This window comes from Nelusetta ayraudi, unplaced genomic scaffold, assembly GCF_046127955.1.
Source record: "Nelusetta ayraudi isolate G7.1 ecotype Tasmania unplaced genomic scaffold, CSIRO-AGI_Nayr_v1 ptg000003l, whole genome shotgun sequence".
NCBI lineage: Eukaryota > Metazoa > Chordata > Actinopteri > Tetraodontiformes > Monacanthidae > Nelusetta > Nelusetta ayraudi.
Window position 1 is genome coordinate 2,025,317 of NW_027466053.1, and position 24,684 is coordinate 2,050,000.

The 24,684-nt window shown below is 46.2% G+C and overlaps 2 protein-coding genes and 1 long non-coding RNA gene across 3 annotated transcripts in view; 2 read left to right on the forward strand and 1 right to left on the reverse strand.

The window, feature by feature from the left end:
• The first annotated feature begins 12,281 nt into the window (after positions 1–12,281).
• On the forward strand, positions 12,282–16,175 carry LOC142889606 (uncharacterized). The gene is made up of 6 exons (XM_076028392.1): positions 12,282–12,434; positions 12,580–12,696; positions 13,633–13,918; positions 14,577–14,731; positions 14,854–15,133; positions 15,690–16,175. The coding sequence occupies exons 2-6, from the start codon at positions 12,609–12,611 to the stop codon at positions 15,838–15,840; spliced, it is 960 nt and encodes a 319-aa protein (XP_075884507.1). The 5' UTR covers positions 12,282–12,434; positions 12,580–12,608; the 3' UTR covers positions 15,841–16,175.
• dpy19l1l (dpy-19-like 1, like (H. sapiens)) overlaps positions 16,048–24,684 on the reverse strand; it is an 11,038-nt gene continuing 2,401 nt past the window's right edge. The window contains exons 6-22 of the mRNA XM_076028390.1: positions 23,858–23,951; positions 23,640–23,697; positions 22,852–22,943; positions 22,490–22,589; positions 22,307–22,384; positions 22,103–22,189; positions 21,864–21,923; positions 21,686–21,766; positions 21,236–21,337; positions 21,042–21,113; positions 20,872–20,945; positions 18,381–18,405; positions 18,163–18,282; positions 17,882–18,056; positions 17,644–17,743; positions 17,328–17,453; positions 16,048–17,119 (exon numbers count right to left, since the gene is read on the reverse strand). Coding sequence (XP_075884505.1) covers positions 16,945–17,119; positions 17,328–17,453; positions 17,644–17,743; positions 17,882–18,056; positions 18,163–18,282; positions 18,381–18,405; positions 20,872–20,945; positions 21,042–21,113; positions 21,236–21,337; positions 21,686–21,766; positions 21,864–21,923; positions 22,103–22,189; positions 22,307–22,384; positions 22,490–22,589; positions 22,852–22,943; positions 23,640–23,697; positions 23,858–23,951 — 1,619 coding nt within the window. The 3' untranslated portion in view covers positions 16,048–16,944. The remainder of the gene's footprint in view (positions 17,120–17,327; positions 17,454–17,643; positions 17,744–17,881; positions 18,057–18,162; positions 18,283–18,380; positions 18,406–20,871; positions 20,946–21,041; positions 21,114–21,235; positions 21,338–21,685; positions 21,767–21,863; positions 21,924–22,102; positions 22,190–22,306; positions 22,385–22,489; positions 22,590–22,851; positions 22,944–23,639; positions 23,698–23,857; positions 23,952–24,684) is intronic.
• Positions 19,025–19,871, forward strand: LOC142889617 (uncharacterized). Its single transcript, XR_012926861.1, has 2 exons — positions 19,025–19,272; positions 19,352–19,871. It is a non-coding gene; the product is annotated as an uncharacterized LOC142889617 (long non-coding RNA).

Sequence of the window (24,684 nt, forward strand, 5' to 3'; positions counted from 1 at the left end):
TTGTTTTTCCTGACTTGCTCGGGATATCTAACGTTTTGATTATCAATATGGCTGTTTATTGCGTTTGTGTTGGTTGCACAGATTCCAGCTGTTTCCAACGGTTTCCGGAAAAGGTAAAATAAACCGTGTTATTTTCGGTGGCTAGTTTTGGTGCATTTTGTGCAGCGAAAAAAAAAAAGAGCCAGATTTCAAGGCTGCATCGGTCGAAATAATTGCGGTTGTTTGTGGATCTCACAGTGTATATTCAGAGGAATAAATCCAAGCCAGTACACCATGGGATGCAAAAGCAAGCAACAGCTTGCTACACGGGGCGGTGCCCTCGGTTCCCACTGCCTCATCAGGACCACTTCTAGCCCCTCCTCCGCCCCGCGAGAGACGTAGCCACAGACCAGGCATTGGCTTGGCGCCACGGAAACGGTAATTATGCACTGATCACACCGAACGCAAAATCGCAAATTGGAGCGTCGAGATTACAAACGAAGTCAATGCAAAGACGCTTTTGGACGCAGATTCGCCGCGGGCGGCGCAGTGGACTCATTCGCTGTGGCGCGTTGGGCGCGCTTCGTCTCATTTCTGACTTTTGTAGAACTATGATTGAAGTCACGAGAAAAGTTGCTGAAGAGGACCACGTACCGCGGTCTTTAAAGCTCTTAAAGCCCACCAGGGGTATAGTAATTTAGTAAATAAATAAAAAACGAACCGAAAATGAACATGTGCAGCATCTGTACTCTGCCAATAGAGGTCGTGATTCACCACCAATCTTCCAGGATTGCCAAATGGTGCCGTGTTGAGGCAGTAGCATTAGGCAGTAGCAGTGGGCAGTACAGTATGTCACTTCGCATTTCGGATGCAGCCATTGTCCGCAAGGAACACGCTATTTTTTTCATAATTTGGCATATTGCCAAAATTATGTTTATTTATGGTTATAGTTCAGTTTTGTTTGTCTATTGTCACTTTTTTCTTTCGTATTTATAAATGTTTGATTGTTTTCTCAAATAGATATATGGAAAGCTTTAGAAATGTGGCTTCAATGGACATGGGTTGTCAAGAGTAGATGCTGTAGAGGCCCGCTCTTGTAAACCGCCTTTACTGGACTTCCACTCCTAAAAGAGCTCCAGATTTGATGGAGGCCAAGGGGAAAAGCACTGTCAACCATGTTCAAGTCATCAACGAACGTGGCACACCCGCGTTTCCAAGGCTTGCACATCAGCCATATGGAGTGAGAAGCAAGGAACATGCATTGTCTGGAACCAGGTACAGGAAATTAAAACTTGATTTTTAATTATATTTTCATGGGTTTTTAAGGGGTGGCTGTATGAAAAAAAAAGTAAAAAAAATAAAATGTTGTATTTATTTTGTAGTTGTGTCCATAATCACAACAAAAAATTTATTTATTCAGGATCAACACCTGCTGTAAAGCTGAAAAGTATTACCACAAGAAAGACACTGTTAGAGGATGTTCGGCTGTTGTCCCCACAGCATCAGACCTTTCCCCTTGAAGCTTTCACTCCCTTATCCTGCACTGTGCACCAAAGCACGCTGGTTTCTCCCTCCTTGGGATGACAGCAGGTATGTGATTCTGAAAAACTGACTATGCTACAAATACAGGTACATTTTCTTTTCAGGTATTTACTTAAAGGGGCAGGAGGCACAAAATGTGAAAAAAGTAAACATACATTGTAAGTACTGTAATTGTAATGGTCAATGAAGCATCAAAGCCTCCAGCCCCTTCAATAAAAATAAGAATAAGAATTACAATGAATTTACTTTATAGTTAACTTTACATTAAAGAAATCTAAAAGTTCTACAATGAAAAAGTAATACAAAAAATATACATCAATATCTTAGATATACAAACAAAAACTATATTGTGCATACAGCTATGCAGTTATTTCTTGCATAGCTTTAAAGTTAGTGCACCACGCAGTGGGTGAATGTATAGTAGAACATTGACAATGTCACATACACATGTGGCAACATGACTGGGAATTGATTGATTGATTGATTGATTGATTGATTGATTGATGTTCAAATTTGGGCATCACAAACATTTGCCGAACATCGAAACATCGAAAACGTGTTTCAGTCTCATGAACAAGACATTTGGAAGGAAAAACACAGTAACTCAACCCTGAATAACATTGAACACAAAATGCACTGAGACTTGTGAAAGGAAGTCACTCAGACTAACTTCCTCCCGCCTGGTGACCGGAAACGGAATGTTTTGAAAATACATCTGTGGATGTTAGAGGCTCACATCAGTCCGTCATGATACAACATAACTATGTGACTCTGTACCGCACAATTCTTTTATTAAAACATCTCCTCTGTATTTGTTTGATTTTCATTTGGACTGCTAAAGTTATTGGGTGTAAATAGACAAACAGACTGAAGACTTTTAAAGCTTAATAATATACATTTTATGTTGTCACAGAGCATATAAAAAGATAATATGCTCTGACGGAGGACTCTTTATGTTTGTATGAGTGATTCACGCTCATCAAGACCTTTTTTACATGCCAGTGTAAACATTGGTAATTTTTGCAGTTTGTGTGCCATTTTCCACAGAGGGACCAGGTCACCACTCTCTGTCCCAATATCACCGGGGGTCAGATATAATACTAATTTGTCTGGCTGGAAATGTGGAAGTTCTGTTCTTTGTTCCTGTTCGCAATGTTCTGTGTTTGTTTTATCTGGGACAAGTGAATTTCAGTTGGTTTTGTTTTATACATTTGGAGACTATCCTTATTTCTTTTTCCAAATTGACACTAATGAATGTACAGGTCATTATTCAATGAAACAATTTAAATTCAACAATGACTTTACTTAATTTGGTTACTTATAACATAAAGGGCATAAACAACCCAATTAAAAGAAAAAAGATATTGGGACAATTGAAGAAAATGCAGTTCTCTATAGCCTTGCTGCAAGAAACGCACCTTAACGAAGAAGAACAGCAAAAACTGAAAAGAGAATGGGTAGATCAAGTTTATAGTTTTTCCTATGAGAAACACAAAAAAAGAGGGGTAGCAATATTGTTCAGTAAATCTGTATTTTTTCACTGTGAAACAGTATATCAGGATGCAGAAGGTCGGTATGTTATGGTAGTAGGGACAATTGCTGGACTCAAAATAACTATTTTAAATGTTTATGCACCCAACGAAGACTGCCCACATTTCTTCAAGAAGCTTGTACATCTAATCGCGGATAATGGGGAAGGTATCCTTCTCATGGGTGGGGACCTGAATTGTGTAATGAGTAACAGATTAGACAGATTACCAACATCCTCAAGACCTCAAAATAGAATGTCTAAAAGTTTATTGAATATGATGAAAGAATTAGGATTAGTAGATGCATGGCGCCACCTCCATCCAAACGAAAGAGATTTCACCTTTGCATGGGAGTTACTCAAGACTAGATCATTTCTTGTTGTTAAAGAAGGACATATAGCGTGTGAAAAACTGTATGATAGAATCAATAACCATTTCAGATCACAGCCCAGTCACAATGACAGTGGACTTTGGGATTGAGCCATGTATGAAATACTGGAGAATCAACGCCTCATTGTTAGCAGATGTTAATACAAGAGAAGAAATAAGGCTGGCTCTACTCGAGTATTTTGAACTGAACGATAATGGAATGGTCTCACCCTCCGTCCTATGGGATGCAGGAAAAGCAACAATAAGGGGAAAAAATAATATCCATTGGATCAAGAATAAAGAAAGACAGATTTAAAAAGCAACTGGAAATTGAAACTGAAAGGAAGAGATTAGAAAAGGAACATAAGCAATATGGAAGACAAGAAATACTTGATAAACGTAAAGAAAATATAGCCAAATTAAATGATTTGCTCACATACAAGGCAGAAGGTGCTCTCAGATTCATTGATAGAAAATATTATGAATGTGGAAATAAGGCCAGTAGATTGCTATCATTTCAACTGCAGAAAGCACAGGCAAGTCACATAATTCCTAAAATTAAACAACTGAAACTCCAAAAATAATAGCTAAGACCTTTGCCAAATACTACGAACAATTATACAAGTTTGTTTCACTGTTGTTGATCTGGGAATAAAATGATCTTTGTTGCCTCACACTGGCCTCCCCTCGCTCCTTGAGTTGAACCAGAGTTAGGCAACACCCTATATGTTATTTACAGATATCTCTTTTTGGCGAGCCAGCCAGGAGCGAGGGTTATCTCGGTTAACCGCTAACTGTACAACACAAACTGTGATTTTGAACATAAGAAGTTGATAAGTGATTTGTCTGACTATTCCCACTATTCATTTATTGTTTTTGTTTTTCTTAAAGCCAGCTAAACAATGGCAGACGGGAATGACAAGCTGGTCGTGTATGTGTCTGGTGTTAACAGTAATGATGCAGATCAGGACATCGTTGCTTCCCTCGAGAAATATGGTCCAGTAGCTGGAATAAGGAGAGTGAACAACACAGGAGAATCAGATGGCGAAACAGTCTTTGTTGAATTCAAACCAGAAGCTATAAGAGCCAATATTTGAGCCTCTTCTTCCTATGGAAGTTGTGAATGTAACTAACCCAAGTGTGAAATGGCAGGTGAACCATGTTCGAACAACTACCTCGTCCAAGCGTGGTCCTACAGCTGGAGCTCAAAAATGAAACACCACCTAACTTTGCAGAGCTGTTGCTGCAGGTGCGTACTGAAGAGGACAGGAGAGCATCAAAACATGACAGGATGCAGCGTCACTTTAGCTCCTCCAAGACCAAGCCTTCAAGAAACATTCACTCCGTGCCTGACATCTCTTTTTGTGATCCCAGCGCCAGCTTACTGCAGTCATACATCTCGGAAACTGAAAGCTTAAGAAAACAAGTTGCTCAGCTACAAATGCAGCTGAGCAGCAAGAAATACAAGAAAGAGAAAAAAAAACAGGGATTTAAAGGTGCAGTGCCAACAAATAACTCACCTCCACCAGTGGCCAAAGCCCAGGCTCATCACGTGATGTCGCAAAACGCACCTACCCCAAGACCTCAACCAAAGGCCTGGTTCTGTTTTAGGTGTGGAGAAGATGGCCACATTGCCAGAAACTGTGACGAGCCCATGAACAAAGCCCTTGTAGACCAAAAGTACACAGAACGCAGGCACAAGCAGGATGAGTGGAGAACAAGACAGCCTTTAAACTGGAATGGGTTCCAGTAACGGGGCCTACTGGAACTGAGGACAATGGAGGTGTGAAACCAAAGGTCAACAGGCCACAGCAACTGCACGTCGGCTAACAAGGAGGTTGGTTGGCTCGAGACACGTAGCCAGAGTCACAGTAGGCGGAGTCCAGCAAAACTGTTTAATGGACGGAGGCTCACAGGTCACAACCATCACAAAATCCTTTCATCATACCCACTTACCTTCTCATCCCATTATCCCCATAGGGGACCTGTTGCATATAGAGGGAGCTGCAGGCCAACTTGTTCCTTACCTCGGCTGCATTGAAGTTGACATAGCTTTCCCAGAACATTTTACAGGAGAGCCTCAGGTGATCACAACGCTGGCTCTGGTTGTCCCCGATTCCAGAGCAAATGTCGAGGTTCCAATTCTCGTCGGCACAAATACTCTTGACATCCTATACAAAGATTTCAATGGAGAAACAGCAATTTCACTAGACTGTGAGTATGCTTCACTCGTCAGACACCTGCAAAGCATCTACTTAAGCAAGACACAACAAGATGGGAGAGTGGGCAGAGTGAAATTACAATCAAAGAACATCATAGTTATCCCGGCTGGAAAGAAAATGGCAGTAAATGGGCGTGCAAGACATGTCCCCACTGTCCATGGTGCGCCTCTCCTGGTGGAGCCCCCCACCGATGTCAGTCTGCCGGGTGGTTTGATATGCTGCAGCTACATAATGGCAAGCCCACGTCAGACCTCCTTTAAGGTCCCCGTTCTCCTCAAGAATGAATCTACACTCGACATCATAGTTCCAGCCCATCAAGCTCTGGCTGAACTTTCAATACCACTGTCCATCGCTCCACTGACCTCCCCTGATGGTATTAAAGGAAGAGTACAAACCCCAGACCAGACCAATGCTGTTGCTCAGTGTTTAACAGCTGGTCAAGTGGATCCTGAACATCTGATCAAGTTTGAGTTTGCTGATTCCTCCTTGTCAAATGAGTGGAAAGACAGGATCACTCGGAAGTTGAATTCAATTCCTGAAGTCTTCGTGAGGGAAGATCTCGACTATGGGCACACAACAGCCGTAAAGCACAAGATCCGCCTTCCTGACCCGAAGCCTTTCAAACAGAGGGTAAGGCCCATCCATCCATCTGATTACGAGGCGGTTCGTCTCCATCTGAAAGAGTTGTATGATGCAAACATCATCAGGGAGTCAGAGAGTCCTTTTTCTTCGCCTATTGTCGTAGTGAAAAAGAAAAATGGACAAATACGCCTCTGTGTGGATTACAGAAAACTGAACAGCCAAACAATTAAAGATGCTTATGCTCTGCCACACATTGAAGAGGCGTTTGCATCTCTGACAGGAGCAAAGTGGTTTTCGGTCATGGATTTAAAATCGGGCTATTATCAAGTGAAAATGGAAGAAGAGGATAAACATAAGACCGCCTTTGTCACACCCATGGGCTTTTGGGAGTTTAATAGGATGCCGCGGGGAGTAACCAATGCTCCAAGTACTTTTCAGCGAGTTATGGAAAAGTGTATGTGCTCGCTAAATCACGGAGAAGTGCTGGTATTCCTAGATGACCTCATCGTGTTTTCCAATACCGTAGAGGAACATGAAGAGCGGCTTTTGAGGGTATTGAACCGACTAAGAGAGTTTGGTCTCAAATTATCGCGGGGAGACAGACCCTGCTAAGATTGCTGCACTCACCTCACGGCCCCGCCCAAACAACATACACGAGTTGAAGTCGTTCCTCGGCTTCACAGGATATTTTCGGAGGTTTGTTCGAGACTACTCCAAGATTGCAAAGCCTCTCAACGACCTGACAGCTGGATACATCCCCGCAAAGAAAAAGAAACAAGACAACACATCAAAAGGGCAAAGGTCATTCTCCAGTGCTGACTTAAAGAAACCCTTTAATTACAAATGGACACCCTCAGCTGAGGATGCTTTTACAAACCTCATTGAGCGATTGACAACAGCACCTTTGCAGCGGGATTTGCAGACCCCAAGAAGCCATATACACTCCACACAGATGCTAGCTCACATGGCCTTGGAGCCGCTCCATACCAGGAGCAAGATGGCCAAATGAAAGTCATCGCATATGCCAGTCGGGGATTGTCCAACTCTGAACGCAGGTATCCCGCTCACAAACTTGAATTTCTCAGCCTCAAGTGGGCGAACACAGATAAGTTTGCTGATTACCTCTATGGTGTGGAATTGTCTGTGTTGACGGACAATAATCCCTTGACTTATGTTTTGACCTCTGCAAAACTGGACGCTTGTGGTCATCGTTGGCTTGCTGACCTCTCCAACTTTAATTTCAGCATCAAATACAGGGCTGGAAAAAAGAACCAGGACGCAGATGGGCTATCAAGACGTCCACATGCCCGTGCAGAGATGGATGACAGTGCAGCGGTTGACGATGAACGCGTGCGGCAGTTTATGTCAAAGTTTCTGAAGGAGGAAGAGGATGACATGTTCCCGAAGGAGGTTGTCAGAGCCGTCTGTGAGAGGCATCAGCTGGACAAACTGACTGAAACAGGGGAAGGAAGTACTCACTTACCTGTCATTGTGGAGTGTCTAGCAATGGACGGACAAGCTATCTGCTCTGAATATGCTCACGCCGACCTGCTTCCTGGATCCACCACGCTTCCCAGAATGTCTCAGCAGGATTGGGCAGTGGAGCAGAGAAGTGATCCAACAATTAACAGAGTAATAGACATCACTAGAGCAGGTAAACACCTCACTTACCGTCTCCGGCAGAAAGAGGAAAGGGAGGTGCAGTTGCTGCTCAGAGTTCAAGATCAGCTGATACTGAGTGATGAAGTTTTGTATCGAAAGCGCAAAGGTGAGAATCAACTTACCTTCCAGCTTGTTCTTTCAAAGAAATACAGACAGAAGGCGTTGATGAATCTCCATGATGAAGTCGGTCATTTGTGGTACGAGAGGACAGTAGATCTGGTATGTGCACGATTCTATTGGCCGAAGATGTATGTAGAGGTTGACGAAAAAATCAGAAGGTGTGAGAGGTGTCTTCGACGCAAGGCAAAGGCAGAGAAAACAGCCCATCTTGTCAACATAAAGACCAGCCGACCACTTGAGTTAGTTTGTATGGACTACCTCTCCTTGGAGCCAGACGGCCGTGGCACAAAGAACATACTGGTGATAACTGACCACTTCACAAAGTATGCGGTTGCAGTGCCCACTCCCGACCAGAAGGAAAAGACAGTGGCGAAGGCACTATGGAATAACTTCCCTTTTACACTATGGCATACCAGAATGCCTACACAGTGATCAAGGCCGCAATTTTGAATCTGCCGTCATCAAAAATCTGTGTGACCTCCTGGGGATAAAGAAATCAAGGACAACACCTTACCATCCACGTGGTAATCCGGTAGAGCGTTTCAACAGGACATTGCTGGCAATACTTGGAACTCTCGAGGAAGAGGATAAGGTGAGGTGGCGTGATCATGTGCAGCCATTAGTCCACGCCTATAATTGCACAAAAAATGACACCACCGGATTTTCCCCGTACCAACTAATGTATAGAAGACAACCGAACCTGCCCATTGATGTGGCTTTTGGACTAAGTCCTGAAGCACAGAGGAAAGTCACTCACAGTGAGTATGTGAACAAACTCAGAGACACACTGGAGGAGAGTTACAGACTGGCTGTCGAGCACAGTGATCAGACGGCTCTACGCAACAAACAGAGATACGATTTGAAGGTCAGAGAGTCCACTCTACAAGTTGGGGACCGAGTCCTTGTAAAAAATGTGGGGATACGAGGAAAACACAAGATTGCAGATAAGTGGAGTCAGACTGTCTACAAGGTGGTGAAACACATTGGTGACTCCCCAGTGTATGTGGTGGCCCGACTCACCTCTGAAGGCCCAGAGAGGACATTACATCAAGATCTGCTCTTACCTTGTGGGTTCCTCGCACCTTCAGAGTCAGCTGAAGTCAAAGAAGTGAGTCAGAAAAATAGAAAAGAGACAACTATCAGAAACTCCCAGAGAAATCCAGTCCTTGAAGTTGAGGAGGCAGAACATGTACATGATAGTGATGAGGAGGAGGAGTTGCCCTATCCATCAGCTAGTCAAGATGAAGTCACTTACCCATCATTCACTGTTGTGCATGACATTCCCAGAACAAAGACTAAGCCTCCCTTGAACTTGGCTGTGAACCTAGAAGGGTCAAATCTCAACCCGACTGCTAGAGAATTCCATCCTGAACAAGTGGAAAGAGAGGAGCAAATAACCAGATTCCAGGCTCTAAGTGCGGAAGCAAAGGTGGAAATGACCTTACCTGCTGACCCCTTACCTGTGGATGATGTAAACTTACCTTCAGACAACTTACCTGTCATGACAAATTTACCAGCAGAGGAAATGGACTTACCTGCTCAAGTACCTGCTGAGGAAAGTCTCACCGTACCTAATGAACCAGCCAATGGAGAACCTGTAAAGGAAATTGGTGACACAGAGCTGAAAAACCAGAATCAGAGAGAAATGGAAAAAGAAACCCAAAGAGACAATGACATGGAGATGGGATTGACTGATATCAGTTCTGTTCAGGATGAAAAAGAACCCGAGGCCAGGTGGCCAACCAGAACTAGAAGAGAGCCTGACAGATTATCATACAAATGTCTTGGAAACCCCTTGACTCTGGTCATGCGCTCCATATTGCATAGTCTAGACCAAGTTTTCACAGAAGCCCTTGATTTGCCCCTTGTGCTAAGCCCTTCACCTTGCCCTTACACGAATCCAGTTATTGATATTTGAGTGTCAGTTGACATGCAGAGACGCATGCTAATTAAGGGCGGGTGGATGTAACCCTGTGAAAATACAAGCAAATTCACGAGTGCCTGGATGTGGTTATTTTGTGTTGCCACAAGAGGGCGCTTCATGTTTGTTTGGTGGGGAAATGGGAGTATACGCATTGCATGCTGGGAAGGAGACGGCACGTAGCTGACGCTGCCGCGTGTTGTTTCCGGCAAGATTTTTGACGAGAAAAAGTTTTTGTTAATGTATGGAATGAGTCCGAATGTGTTTGAGTGGCAACAAGAGAGAGTTCCTGGACGGTTGAGACCGTTTTGTTTTGTTTTCGAGTTGAGAACTCCGGTGAGTGCCATGCCAATGTGTTATCCGGTGATTTATATGTTATATGCTAACATGCTAGCGGATACGTACTTTTTCAGTTGTGATGAATATTGAAGGTTTCTTATGCTAAAAAAAACAATCGGAGTTGAATGTGGATGTTCTGGACGCCATGTTAAGCGTTTGTTACATGTTGGTTTAATAATTATAACGTCTTTAAATTTTTGAAGCAGTTTAAGTGTATTTGTGAATGAAGATGAGTCATGATTGATTATTGATGAAGAGTGAAATGCTCTGTGTAATACTGTTAAAAAGGAAAGACATTAATGGTGACAGAAGGTATTTTAATGTCTCATGCTACAGTTGCTTATTTTTTGTGGCCAGTATTATAAGTTACATTTAAGTGAGAAGAGAGAGAAATATAATTCTGTACAGAAAGTTTATGACTGCTGGTTAACTTTATGTTTTACCATGCAGATTGTTTTTTTTATATACTGAGTTTTTTTGGGTTGGGTCGACGGCCGGGGTTCCTGCCCAGGAGAGGCGGGATCGGAGAGGATACCTTCGTCCTTCATCCTCGTCGTCTCGACGGGGGGGGTCACACCTGGAGCGTGCAGTGGCATTTGACATGCACACACACACGCTGCCGGGGTGGACCACACACAGACTGGGTGGACTTGGACTTGACATTGATGCAGATTGGGCTTGGGACCGGACTTTGGACTTTGAGCCTGACAGCCACACCTCGTTTGCTTTTGTTTGTTTTATTGTTGGATTTGGGGATTAATATACATTGAGTTTGTTTCACTGTTGTTGATCTGGGAATAAAATGATCTTTGTTGCCTCACACTGGCCTCCCCTCGCTCCTTGAGTCGAACCAGAGTTAGGTAACACCCTAGGTGTTATTTACAGATTGCTACATGTATTTGTGTGCACTTTCTTAAAACCTGTGTATAAATATTTTTGACATTTGGAATATTTTAATTTCTTTTCTTTTTTTTCTTATCCTCTCAGATATTCTCTTTCCCTGTATAAGATAATGTGTTTTGTTCTGTTCTTTACTGTTCTGTTTCTTATTGTGCAAAAATCTAAATAAAAAGTTAAAAAAAAAAAAATCTCCCCTGTGCCGTTTTGCAGTCTTGTTGCGATTGTGTTGTGTTTTATTGAAAGTGCACTCAGGTTGTGTCTTTTTGTGAACAATAAAGTTTGCAGTGTTACATCGCTGCTGATTTGCAGATGTTTTTTATGAAATAGTGCTGTTACACAACATTAAAGAAAACATAACTCACACACTCACAGTCATGTGTGTCTTACTTTGGAGTGTTGTCACTGAGCTGGTTGATGCTGCTGCAGGAAGCAGAAGTGTGGCAACAGTTCAGAGGAAAAGCCAAAGTGCAAGTCGGCGGTTTAAGCGCTGAGTTGTTTTTCTTTTCTCTTTTTTGGGTTTTTGTCTCAGTGGGAGAGGGGGTGGATGAGGCGGGGGAGGGGTTTAGTTTTCGTCACTTCCAGTTGGACAAACAGCAGAAAGCAGAAGTGGAGAAGGTGATTTAGTTCCCCATAGCTTTGGCTTTGCTGAGAATAATGTAAGAAATCATACAGCAGTAGATAAAACACTTAAAAATACACATAGTGTCAATTGATTAAAAATATCAGATGTAATAAATCTTTTTTTTTTTTCATATATTTTTGAATGAAATAATTATGGTGTGAGAGGAGAGGCACTGGAGTGGTTCAGTCCAGTTTTACACTTTCATTTCATATATTCATGATATTTGTTAGATTTTAATATTATTATTTGTGTCCTTGTCTTTAATTTTCTGAAAATGAAAAGAAAATGAAAAAAAAAGAAAGGTTAAAAAATGTAACCATCAGCCACTCTGGTGCAACAACACCCATTTCATATTTATATAAAAACAAAGAATTAATGGTAAAGCATTCTGCACTTGTTCAAAAATATCATCTGACAATCTGAAGTTCTGCTGTTTATCCCCACAGAGCAAGTGGTGAAGACTGGAAGATGTGATTGTAGTGAAAAGAGGAAGGTCACTGCACATTAGATCCTCCTGCTGCTGATTGGTCCAGCCGGCCTGGGTGTCGCCATTAGAATTCCTATAAAAATCCCACAATTTGTTCAGATCGGTTCCTTCATCAAATCATCAGACTCAAACAACAAAGCTCTCTCTCTGTGCAGTCCAGGTGAGATTTATTTGAATTGATCTGAATCCAAATCCACAAAAAGTGATAATTCATAAAAAATAAAGAAAAAGAAAAAAAAATCTGCATCAGGCTTTCGTTTTTTATTTTCATCTTTTCGGCTGTCTTTTCCCATTTTTATCGACAGTCTTTATTCCTGTCTGAGGACTGTTGCTGATGGACTCTGGCGCCCCCACCAGGAAAATGACCTTGATGTTAAGGCTGTTGTCGACGCTGCTGCTCGTCGTGGCGAGTTCAGCTTACGGTGAGGATGTCCTGTGTGTATGTCCGCTGTGTGTTTGACGTGCAAATATGAAGCAGAGGTTTCTGATGTGACCTGCTTCTCAAAAAATCTCCAGAGTTTTGGTGGTTTCTGCTTCAGTTTCCTCTTTATTCCTCACAAGTCCATTCTTCCCTCCAACTCCTCCCCACTCCTCCACCTTCTATCTCCCCTGTTCTCTTCCTGGTCTCCATCTCGTCTCCCCCAACCACCCTCTTCTAACTCCCCCTGGCCTGCCATCTCTCTTCTCCTCTGTGGGCTACTGAGGAGGCTGCTGCATCTCAGCCTGTGACACCAGCAGATCGAACAAACTGATCCAGAAGGCTGCAGACAGGAGACCTTTGAGGTGGTGGTGGAGAGGAGGACGTTGAACAAACTGTTCTCCATCATCATGGACCACCAGGACCACCCTCTCCACCATGGACCAGCAGGACCACCATCTCCACCACAACACACTGTTCTCCATCATCATGGACCACCAGGACCACCCTATCCATCATTGACCAGCAGGACCACCCTCTCCATCACACACTGGACAGACAGCGTCAGGAGTGTCTTCTCCAAGTTGTCTGAAGGAAGCTCCAGGAGATCCTTCCTCCCCATCATCACCCTCTAGAACTCTTCCCCACTGTGTGACAGAGAGCATTCTGGACTTCTTCTTGACTCAGTGTAAATGTTGCATTAATGGCTTATTAAACCTTGCTTACCCCTACTGCCTCCCCTGCACAATCTGACTGTCTTTTCCACATTTGCTTGATTGTTTGTTGTAAATAGATTCACTTCAGTGTTTCTTGTGATGACAGTAATTACTGGATAGTGTATTTTTTTGTATTGTTTTTACTGCTGTAAAAACAGCGTAGTTTCCCAGTTTCAGATTCTATTCTCTGTGTTCTATGTCCTGGCTTCGCCCCTCCCCCACAGAGAACGTTGCCCTGCGCGGGAAGGCCACCCAGCTGGGCCGCTACCCCCACGACTTTGGCGCCGCCTACAACGCCATCGACGGAAACCGCGACGGCCGCTTCCACTCGGGCTCGTGCACCCACTCTGCAGAGCTGACTGACCCCTGGTGGCGGGTGGACTTACTGCACTCCTACGTGGTCACCTCCATCAGCATCACCAACAGAGGCGACTGCTGCGAGTACCGGCTGGACAACCTCGATATCCACGTGGGGAATTCCACTACCACCTCGGGACTCGACAACCCGCTGTGAGTGACGGGCGAACCTCAACCAACTCACCCACCTCACCCACCTCAGCCCTTCACCCTCAGCAGTGGTCCACATCAGACTGGCCTCCACCTTTGCGGTCAGCGCGAGAATTTTGTTTCACTGCTGCATGATGTCAGCTGACTCTTTCCGCCAATGACTGAGCAGCTTTCAACTTGTTGCGGTCTTCTGTCCTACTACTGATCAACACCAACTTCCACGAGCAGTTCATTCTCTATTCATGGCCTTTAGAGCATTTTCCATCATTTGGTAAAATCAACCAACACAACTAACTTCTAAAAGGCTCGCTAAGGTTTTCCATGCAATTCCAGGTCACCCGCCCCCCCTTATCCCTTCATAAACAACCATAATTGTTTTGAACAGCATCTTCACTGGTACCAGTGGAAACTGGTTGATGGGCCTTCTTCGTCTTCTTTGTATTTATGTTCATCTGTTTTTATTTGTTCAATTTTAGGCAAATCTGTATTTATTTAAGGTCCTTTTAGAATGTGGTTGTCATTTTTGATCTGACAATTCTACAGTGTAAAATGTACAATACAATGTAACTGTAAAAATCAAAATCAAAATCTGGATGATGACGATAATGAGGAACTTCTTCTTCTAATCATGAACATAACTTCTTCTTCTCCTCTGTGTCAGGGTGGCCACGGTGGCAGCCATTGGTTTGGGTGAGACCTACAGCCAAAACGTCTCTGAAGGTGTGAAGGGTCGCTTTGTGACTTTGGCTCTCCGTGGCACCGAGAGGATCCTGACGCTGTGTGAGGTGGAGGTCTACGGCTACCTGGCGCCCACTGGTGAGAACACCAGGCTCAATTTCCAGTGGTTCCCTGCAGACTGCTCTGTTCTTCCGGAGTTTCTGTGGATGATGTAGGGCAGGTGGAAGGTCAAAGGTCACAGTGAATGTGTCTGGGTGCAGGAGAGAACCTGGCCGTGGGGGGGAAGGCCTCGCAGTCCTCGCTCTTTGAGTTTGGCTCCGCCTACAACGCCATCGACGGTAACACTGGCAGCACGTGGGAGCGTGGCTCCTGCACACACACCATGAACGACATCAACCCTTGGTGGCGCCTGGACCTGGGCGCGACCCACAAGATCTTCTCGGTCAAGGTCACCAACATGGACTCCACGCCGGAGCGACTGAACGGCGCAGAGATCCGGATCGGAGACTCGCTGGAGTACAACGGCAACGCCAACCCCAGGTGACTGACTCGCTCAACCCAGACTGGAGAACCGGCGCAAACCAGCGGGATCAAAGCTTCTTAGCATCAGAAAGCAGCATTGTTAGCCCTGTGTTTACAGTCTGTTGCTAAAAGCGGTGCTGTGTTGGACCTTTCACGTGTTTAAAAGGGGGACAAAAAAAAAAAAATATCAAAGCAAGTCTCAGAGTATGGAGCTATCGGTAGGGGGTGTGGCCACTCACCTGGCAGAAATGCAGTGCCCTTTGTGACATCACAGAGAGCTGATTTACTCACACTGTATTCATGTTCAAGTTCTAGACTTTATCAAAACCAAAGACAAACTAACTCTGGTTGTTCAGACTTGAATGAACTGGTGGACAGTGGGAGTTGTGCTGCCCCCATGTGGCTGAATGTGACTCACGACGCTGCCTGGTCCTCAGTGTGTTCTGACAGGAAGGTCCTGAGTGGGCTGGCATGAGAACCCGGCACCTCCTCGCTGTCCTTCACTTGTCTGTGTGTGTTGTCATAACTGCTTGGCATGCGACTTCCCTCCCTCACTTGGCCCCTCCCCCGCCAGGTGTGCGGTGATCTCAAGTATCCCAGCGGGCGGCGAGGCCGAGTTTCAGTGTCCCGGGATGGACGGCCGCTACGTCAACATCTTCATCCCCGACACCGAGGAGTTCCTCAGTCTGTGTGAGGTGCAGGTGTTCGGCTCGCGCCTCCACTAGACCCACCAGCAGAGGGCGCCGTCTCCGTTTCAATCTGGTTGTTTTCATCTCTGATTGCTTTCGACTGTCATTTTTTCCCTCTAAAACACAATTAAAGGCTGCAACAGACAACTGGTGTCCTGACTCCAGCTGAGATAGGAAGCCTCCTCTGATTGCGGCTCCACTTGTTAGAAATTAAATTGAAGGAGGAGGAGATGAACGACCAACTGGTAGCAAAATGTTTTTATTTTAGACAAACATTAAAAAAAAAGCTCTGCGACACGTCTGGGACAGGAAGTTCTAGAAAAACCAGGAGAACCTCGGAGAGGAACCTCAGAACAGTGAACCAACACACAGGAACTAACAGATGTTCAGTCTCACACACCTGTTCTCCCAACCTATCCCCCCCCCCACACACACACACACTGTCATTCAGACGACAGTCATGTGAGCAGTGGAGCTGCTGCTGCTGATCAGCTGATTGATTGGGCCGTTGATGAAACCCAGCGTTGGTTTGAAGGACACTTACTGAACCTCCTGCTGCCGTCCAGAGATCCAGAGCAGCAGGGATGTGACAGCACGACTTTGGCAGTAAACACTGAAAAATAACAACAACAATATAACAATAATGAACAAAAACCAGAACACTGTTGGCGTTTCACAGAAAATAACAGTAACAGAGCAAAAAGAAAAGGCTCCAATCAGACGTTCTGCTTGTTTTTCCAATGCAGCGGGAATAAAAACTGTCTCTCATCCAGGTTGCCACACTGACCTCACGTCAAAACAGCTGAAAAAACAAAGACAAAATTTCAAACAAAAATCCCACCGTGATGTCGCTCACATAACACTGGCGGGAATAACTTATCTTCAAAAAGCAACAACACAACACAACACAACTGGGAGGTGCTGAAGAAGAAGAAGAATCAACACTGTTGATGTGACTCCAGTCTGCAGAGGCTTCACAGTATCGCCGCGTCTGATTGGTCGGGGCCAGGAAACGCTTTGTTCGTTCATTCACTCGAGTCGACGTCACAGTCGGCGGTGAGAGAGAGAAAAGAGAAAAAGAGACGGGAAGCCGCAGTCGGTGGGTGGGTGGGCTGCTGGCCAGTCACAGAGGGCTGGCTGTTATCTCTGCTGCCCCCTGCTGGCCGGGGGGACTTTCAGGACCTTGTAGATGTTGTTGCCGAAGACGGTGGTGAAGTGGGGACGTGTGTTCCGGGTCATGTGGGTGCAGAGAGGCGTCCTGCCGGCGTTCTCGGGGTCCTCCACGTCCCAGATCTCCGGCATGCTGCAGCCCGGCCTGGGGGGAAAGGAAGAGGGGAGGGGCCTTGACAAAACAGTCCAATCACATTCATCCTCCTCCTGTTGTGGGAGGAGTACAACTCCAAAAGCTCCTCCTCTACTGAGGAGCACTGCAGCAGCTTCCTGTTCCTGCCAGACTGCAGCTCCACCTACTGGCTGCTCAGGGATAGTGTGTGTGTGTGTGTGTGTGTGTGTGTTTCCTCTACCTGGTTCTCCTGGTGCACCAGGAATCCTCCAGGACGAAATAATCCACGCCGAGCTTCATCAGGTTCCTCTTGACTGTTTCTCCAGACATGCGGCTGTACATGGAGTAGACCAGCTTGGTCCTTTCCCTGCACACACAACACAACACAACACACCGTCACACTGCTGCAAACTCCAAAATAACAACCACAACACGGCTGCATTCTCCAGAGTGAACCAGGAAGTCTTGTGGCTCATATTTCTAGGATTGAGAGAAGAGCTCCTCAGGGGGCTTCATGCAGTCGGTGACCAGCAGGGGGAGCCAGTGACTCCACCCACCTCAGCCCGGCGTCCTCATAGTGGGGGTGGTTGACGATGGGACGTCCAGTGGAGAGCTTCACGCTGGCCATGGTGGGCATCGCACCAGCAAACACCGAACCTACGCACACACACACACACACACACACACACACACACACACACACACACACACACACACACACACACACACACACACACTGTGTGAGTGCAGGGAGCAGCGCTCCTCTTCCTCTCCTCCTAAGGTGTCTCCAGCCACCTGGCGGCGTCTTCTCCTGGATCCAAACCAACAGCTCCTCCTGTGGCGGGTTGCTGAATTCTCCGATGATGCCCCACTGGCTCTGAAGGTTGGCCACGCCCTGGACCGCCATCAGCGCCAGCACGGTGGTGGCGGCCGCCTGGTGTCGGAACTTCTCGCCGATCCAGCCAAACAGCTGAGCAGCAGAGTAGAAGAAACAAAGAGGCAGTCAGAGGGTTGTTGTCATGACAACGCTAAGGTCACATGACTGGCGGCGGAGAGAGGGTGGGGGAGGGGCTCACCTGTCTGGAGCAGAGCAGCGACGCCATGATGCACATGTGTGGCGTGAGGAAGAGCTTCAGACGCATGATGAGGACAGCGAGGACGGCGAAGGCCAGCAGCTGCAGACTATGAAACACCAGCTGCAACACGAACCATCAACATCAACAACACAATCAATAGCTTCCAACCAGTGACTGTATGACACAGACAGCAATGGATGTGTGTGTTTTCTCCTCACCTCTCCTTTTCCAGCAGCGTCACACCTGAAACAACACAGCAAGTTCAGCAACTCAACCTTTTTTCAACTTATTTAGATATGTATGAAATGTGTATGTAGGCATATGTTTTATTTCTTAAATTCACTTTCTTTTGAATTCTTCTCTTTGCACTATATATGCCACTTTAACTATGACAATTTCCTCAAAGTGGGCTAAATAAATAGTTTTATTCTTAGCTCAGCAAACATCCAAAACAGAATGTAAAACAGCCACTAGGGGGTGGTGTCACGATCCACATTGCCAGTTTTAACACTTTAACACTAGCTGCGTTTTCATAGCGATATTTCTAAATTTTCAACAAAGCACAGCTGGGATTTGCAGGTGCTTCCATTGAATGGTGTGCAGAGCCCAAGCTGTAATTCTGGACAAATCTCGTCCCGCGAGATTTACAAGAATTACGTTTGCTTTTGTTTGCTGTCCAGAATGGTTGTTATATTTTTCTCTTTGATGACTTGTAAAAAAATACTCCGTTGCCTCCTCCGTCCAATCGTAATGCACCATTTTCACCCCGCACGTCACGTCCACTGACGTGTAAATGTGAAAATGTGTTTCCATGACACTTTTGCGATGTACCTCTATATGAATTATGAAGATGGGAAGATTAACCGATACGTATCGATACACGGACACGCGCAGGCACGATGCGAGTTCATTGGTAGAGCAGCCGTGAATAGATGCAATTTTGGGATTAAACCTAGATGCATTGGTTTCTACGTCTGTGCGTCGATAAAATCCCATCAATTTAATTAGCGCTCTATGTCGTAATTTATAAATGTGATCCACCCGACTCCTACTAGTAAGTAAGGCACCAGTTTAAGACGGTGACCAGTTAAACCAGCACACCTACTGCAGGTGCGCACACAGTATGGGTCGTCCTAAGTAAGGTACCAGTTTAACACGGTCACCAGTTAAATCATTACACCTACTGTAGCTGCGCAATGCAGCATGGGTGCAACAAAGTTGCATGTGATGGATTTACGAGGAGGGCGGAGCCAGAGTCGGACAGGATACACACACCCGCCAATTTCAAGTCGAAAGTGTGGAAACGGTTTCTGCAAGAGGGACAACGGACAACTGGATAAAACAAATGCAATTAGTGCCGCGCTGCAGTGAAGTACAGAGGAAGCACAACTAATATTCTAACACACCTGAGAAGGCGGCATGGCGTTAACATTGTGGAGGCGTCTGCCAGTACCCAAGCCTCCCCGCTTCATGTTCTACTGCGAGTGGTGAGCAGAGCGTGCTAACTTTTTTTAATGCCCCACTGGCCTACTGCTCGACTCGTTCTAAGAAAATAACGCAATAAGGAAAGGTTTATTTATTTTTCATTAAGTATATTGCACTATGACTCATTATTGTTAATTGTGAACCAGTTGTTCACAAAAAAAACTTTCAATTTAAATTGAAAAATACAGAATGTTTGTATTTTGGTGAATAAATAATCAAACTCATTGAATTGCATAGCATCATTCCTTTGCATCGGAGTATGATTTTTTATGTCTCTTTGCTATTTGTCTATATTAGGTTTTGTGCTTCTTGCAGCACTTTGAGATTTCTTAATGTAAAGTGCAATATAAATAAAATTATTATTTACTATTATCGAATCGCATTGTGGTGAATCAAACTGTGCTGCATCGCACTGCATCGTAATAGGGGGTGAATCGTATTGTATCTTCAATGTGTCGGATCGTTGGCAGTGTATCGAGATACGTATCGTACTGGCCAGAAACCAGAGATGCACAACCCTCATATGAATACATGTGAAAAACCACCTCATGAGGGCATCAAAAACCTTGTAGCCATATTTGAGAGGTTTTTCCAACTTGAGCTGTTTCCAATAAAGTTTTTTTATTGCCATATTTAGTTTTTTTTGCAATTTTAAGGGTCATGGAAACGCAGCTACAGACTGTGACCACCACAACCTGTTAGACAGACAGTAGGCTGGCTACCGACAATTTTCTCGACCTTTTTCTTCCACCTCAACTCAGAACCACCGAGAACCTCGTCAGAGCTGCTCAGTTTGTTGCTTCTACAAACTTCAACCGACTTCCTACCACCACCTCCAGCCAGCAGAGTAGTGATTTTTTTTTTTTTAGGTTATTAGAGGAAGTCCCTCCCGACAAGTTTTCTAATGTGTTATCCGACCAGAATACATTTAGTGAGCATTCAGCTTCCTCTGAGTGACTTTTTCATTTCAGCAAAGTGACCAGCGACAAATCCAGCCGCTGTTTCTGCTGCTCTTGAAGAGTTTTGGTCAACCTTGATGGTACTTCTCACACATCGTGCTGTCGTAGCCCCACAGCAGGGGTCGCAGGGGTCGCAGGGGTCACCGGGGTCACCCCCCCCACCGGGGTCACACCCCCCCCCCGTCAACCTGTCAGCTTTCATCCAGTGGATTCTTGTGGTACTACAGCTGCACTACAGTGCAGTGTGTGGGCGGGGCCAGCTCACCCAGCAGCAGCAGCATCAGCGCTGTCGTCCGTCTTCTCGCCCTCCCTCAGGGAGCGCACCAAGTCCTGGACAGTCTGAGGAGGAGGAGCAGAGAGCTAAGAGTGGGCGGAGCATCGGGACAGCAGACATCATGAAGGATGATGGATGGTTCATTGGAGCTGAAGACTCACCTTCCCCACCACCACGACCACGACCAGCAGGTTGACAGGAAGCAGCAGCGTTTTGAGGTACCGTACAGGGGTCTGAGGGGGCGGAGACACACCGGGGAGACAGGGGGGTGGGATGTGAACACATGGAAAAAGAGCAATTTAACCAGAATTTTTGTCTCCGCTCAGAAACCAGCATTGTGTGGCCCCAAACTTACCTCCAACTCGATGAAGTCGAACTCGGCGGCGCAGGTGTACATCAGCGTGTGGAAGTCCTTGTAGCTGGTGAACTTAGACTTGATGAGTCCGCTGATGTGGGCCTGAGACACACGACGGCAGTCAAGACCGTATAACAGAATGGTGTCATGCCTACAGCCACCACCAAGGGCAGCGGATACACCTTCCACACGTTCCTTCTCAATTCACCATGTGGTGACGTGTGCCTCAGGAATCAAGTCATTCACATGAATCGAAACCTAGCTTTGACTCCTGATTCAAACAAACTGGTCAATTCATTCATCTTAGACGATTCAATTTGACTTGGGTAAACAAATAAAAAAAGAAATTAACTTGAAAAAACGCGTCTCTGTTTTCATCAACCTAAAGCTTGACTACACTCATCTAAGAAGTGTAATCATCTGACAGGAAGTGAGGTCACGTGGTCTTACATCATCGGCGGCGCCGAGGACCGTGGACAGCAAGAACTTGAGCAGGACGGTGGAGACGATCCAGGCTGAACCCTTCAGCACCTGGGGATGAGGAGGAGACACACTCTTCAGACACACGCACACACAGACACACACACACCCCTCGACATCCTGAGCTGATTGGAAGATCATAACGTACCCATGTGACCAGGCCGCGTCTAAGGAGCTGAGAGAAGTGATTCCCCAGAGTGATGATCACCTGAAATGACATCATCATCAGTGGAGCAGCCCAGGTTCTGAACATTCTGAAGGATTTAAATTGATGAACTGGACTGGACCAGACTCGTCAGACTGGATCAGACTGGATCTGACTGGACTAGTCAGTCTGATTGGAATTGGATTGGACTGGACCAGGGACCCCAGACTGGAGCAACTCACCCAGATGGAGACCAGCGAGGAGGCGTAGAAGGACGTGAGCAGCATGGAGTTACCAAACATCAGGATGAAGCAGGCAGCCAGGGTGATCTGCAGGGGGCGCCAGAGAAGAGAGAGACGTCACGTGTCATAGTTTCCACCCCACTGTGTGCTGAACTGTGAACTCTGCAGCAGCAGCAGCAGCAGCAGGAGCAGGAGCAGCTGTACCATGTGAGTGACCAGGATGGACTGCATCTTAGCAGCGCTCAGGTAGCCAAGGATGTAGGAGGCAAACAGAGACGCCACCTGCAGGACAAACACGACAACACAACACAATTAAAGATCATCAAGTGGATGAATCGGATGAGAAGGATACTTTCCCTGACAGCCTGAAGGGGGCACCACACTTACCTGAGTGAGCAGCACGAACTGGGCAAACTGCCAGGGCAGCATGAAGCAGAGGTTGGACACACCCAGCGCCAGCAGGGCGGCCCGGCTCGGTGCCCTGGTCCTGGGGGAGGAGACGGAGGGGTTACTGTCACCACCGCAGCAGCAGCGGCGGCAGCAGCCAGGATAATCTAGATTACAGTGGGATAATCTGAGCCTAACGCTTTGAAAACCTATGAATCCAAATCTGAATCATCCCCATTCATTAATTCCTCTCTCGGCTGGAACACGACATTGATCCTGGAGATGTTTGGTTTTTTTTAACCTGAGTAGCAGCAGCAGGAAGAGAGGAAGTGAAGCTCCTCCAGTGCAGTGGAGGCTTTTACCTCAGGATGTAGGTGAGCAGCAGCATCTGCAGCACCAGGAAGGGGTAGGCGAAGCTCTCACGGAGGGGCGGAGTCCACATCACACGAGTGCTCTGGTGGGAGAGCGAGAGAGAGAGAGAGAGAGAGAGAGTGAGAGAGTGAGAACAGACGTCAGAGTGACTGCAGTCTGCTGGCGTGGACCCGCTGGTGAAACAGCAACTTTTTTCTCCGTCTATTAATACGTGTTGTTCAACACTTGAGGTCACTTCCTTCCACAGGTGGCGCTGCCGGCTGGTTCCTTCACACCTCGACACCGAGCGTCTGTCTTGACGGGCCACAGACAGACAGTAGGCTGGCTACCGACAATTTTCTCGACCTTTTTCTTCCACCTCAACTCAGAACCACCGAGAACCTCGTCAGAGCTGCTCAGTTTGTTGCTTCTACAAACTTCAACCGACTTCCTACCACCACCTCCAGCCAGCAGAGTAGTGATTTTTTTTTTTTTAGGTTATTAGAGGAAGTCCCTCCCGACAAGTTTTCTAATGTGTTATCCGACCAGAATACATTTAGTGAGCATTCAGCTTCCTCTGAGTGACTTTTTCATTTCAGCAAAGTGACCAGCGACAAATCCAGCCGCTGTTTCTGCTGCTCTTGAAGAGTTTTGGTCAACCTTGATGGTACTTCTCACACATCGTGCTGTCGTAGCCCCACAGCAGGGGTCACCGGGGTCACCGGGGTCACCGGGGTCACCCCCCCCGTCACCCCCCCACCCCACACACACACACACCAGGTTCTCCAGGAGCACTCACCTCGCCGTGGTTGAAGAAGAAACACAGGGTGGTGATGATCCCTCCCAGTCGGCTCCCACTGCACACACGCGCGCACACACGCGCGCGCGCGCACACACACACACACACACACACACACACACACACACACACACACACACACACACACACAGAGGACAAAGAGCGTCAGATTCAGTCAGTTCCTCTGGGATCCATGGTCAGATCCTCCTCCTCCTCACCTGAGGTAGGTCCCATAGAGGAAGAAGATGCTCATCATGGCGCCGTTGAGGAGGAACACACAACTGACGTAGAAATATGCCGGGTCGCCCAGACCTGGTGTGGAGGAGGAGGAGGAGAAGAAGAAGAAGAAGAAGGAGAGGAAGAAGAAGGTCAGAATGTTTACTGTAATACTGTTTACTTCCTTCCACCTGTGACCTCAAGGGTTGAACAACACGTATTAATAGACGGAGAAAAAAGTTGCTGGTTTACTGATCTGGAACCAACACAAGGTTGCAGTGTGCTTCTCAGAAGGGGGCGCTATAGGCACAGTGAGCTGCTGTGAGTGGGCAGAAGATGTGTGGTTGTTGTGTCGTTGCGTTGTTGTTGTTGAAGTTACATAATAAGTTATATAACATTTTAAACAGCAAGCTGTTTACTTTCGGCTTTCACAAAAATAACTTCTGTTTAACTGGTCGACCTCTCCTAGACGACCCCCCTCCCCCTACTGGAGGCACGGAGCTCCTCTCTGGTCCAATCAGCTCCAAGTACTGACTGTTCTCTCCTCTCCCAGAACCTGCTGCTGTGTGTGTGTGTGTGTGTGTGTGTGTGTGTGTGTGTGTGTGTGTGTGTGTGTGTGCGTGTGCACATGGCTGATTAAAGGTTCGTGGACGTACGCGCACACACACAGTGTATGCACACACACATGATAAAGTGAGTCTGACCCCAGCGATGACCTCCAGCTCAAACATTTGCACACAGTTACAGGAAACCAGTCGACACTTGGCCCCAGACTGTGTGTGTGTGTGTGTGTGTGTGTGTGTGTGTGTGTGTGTGTTGCAGCTCCACG

Bases quoted from the DNA above. Each gene is read 5' to 3' on its own strand.
- LOC142889606 (XM_076028392.1), top strand. From the start codon at position 12,609: ATGGACTCTGGCGCCCCCACCAGGAAAATGACCTTGATGTTAAGGCTG. The intron at 13,919-14,576 runs GTGAGTGACGGG...CCTCTGTGTCAG, and splicing joins TCGGGACTCGACAACCCGCT to GGTGGCCACGGTGGCAGCCA. The intron at 15,134-15,689 runs GTGACTGACTCG...CTCCCCCGCCAG, and splicing joins AACGGCAACGCCAACCCCAG to GTGTGCGGTGATCTCAAGTA.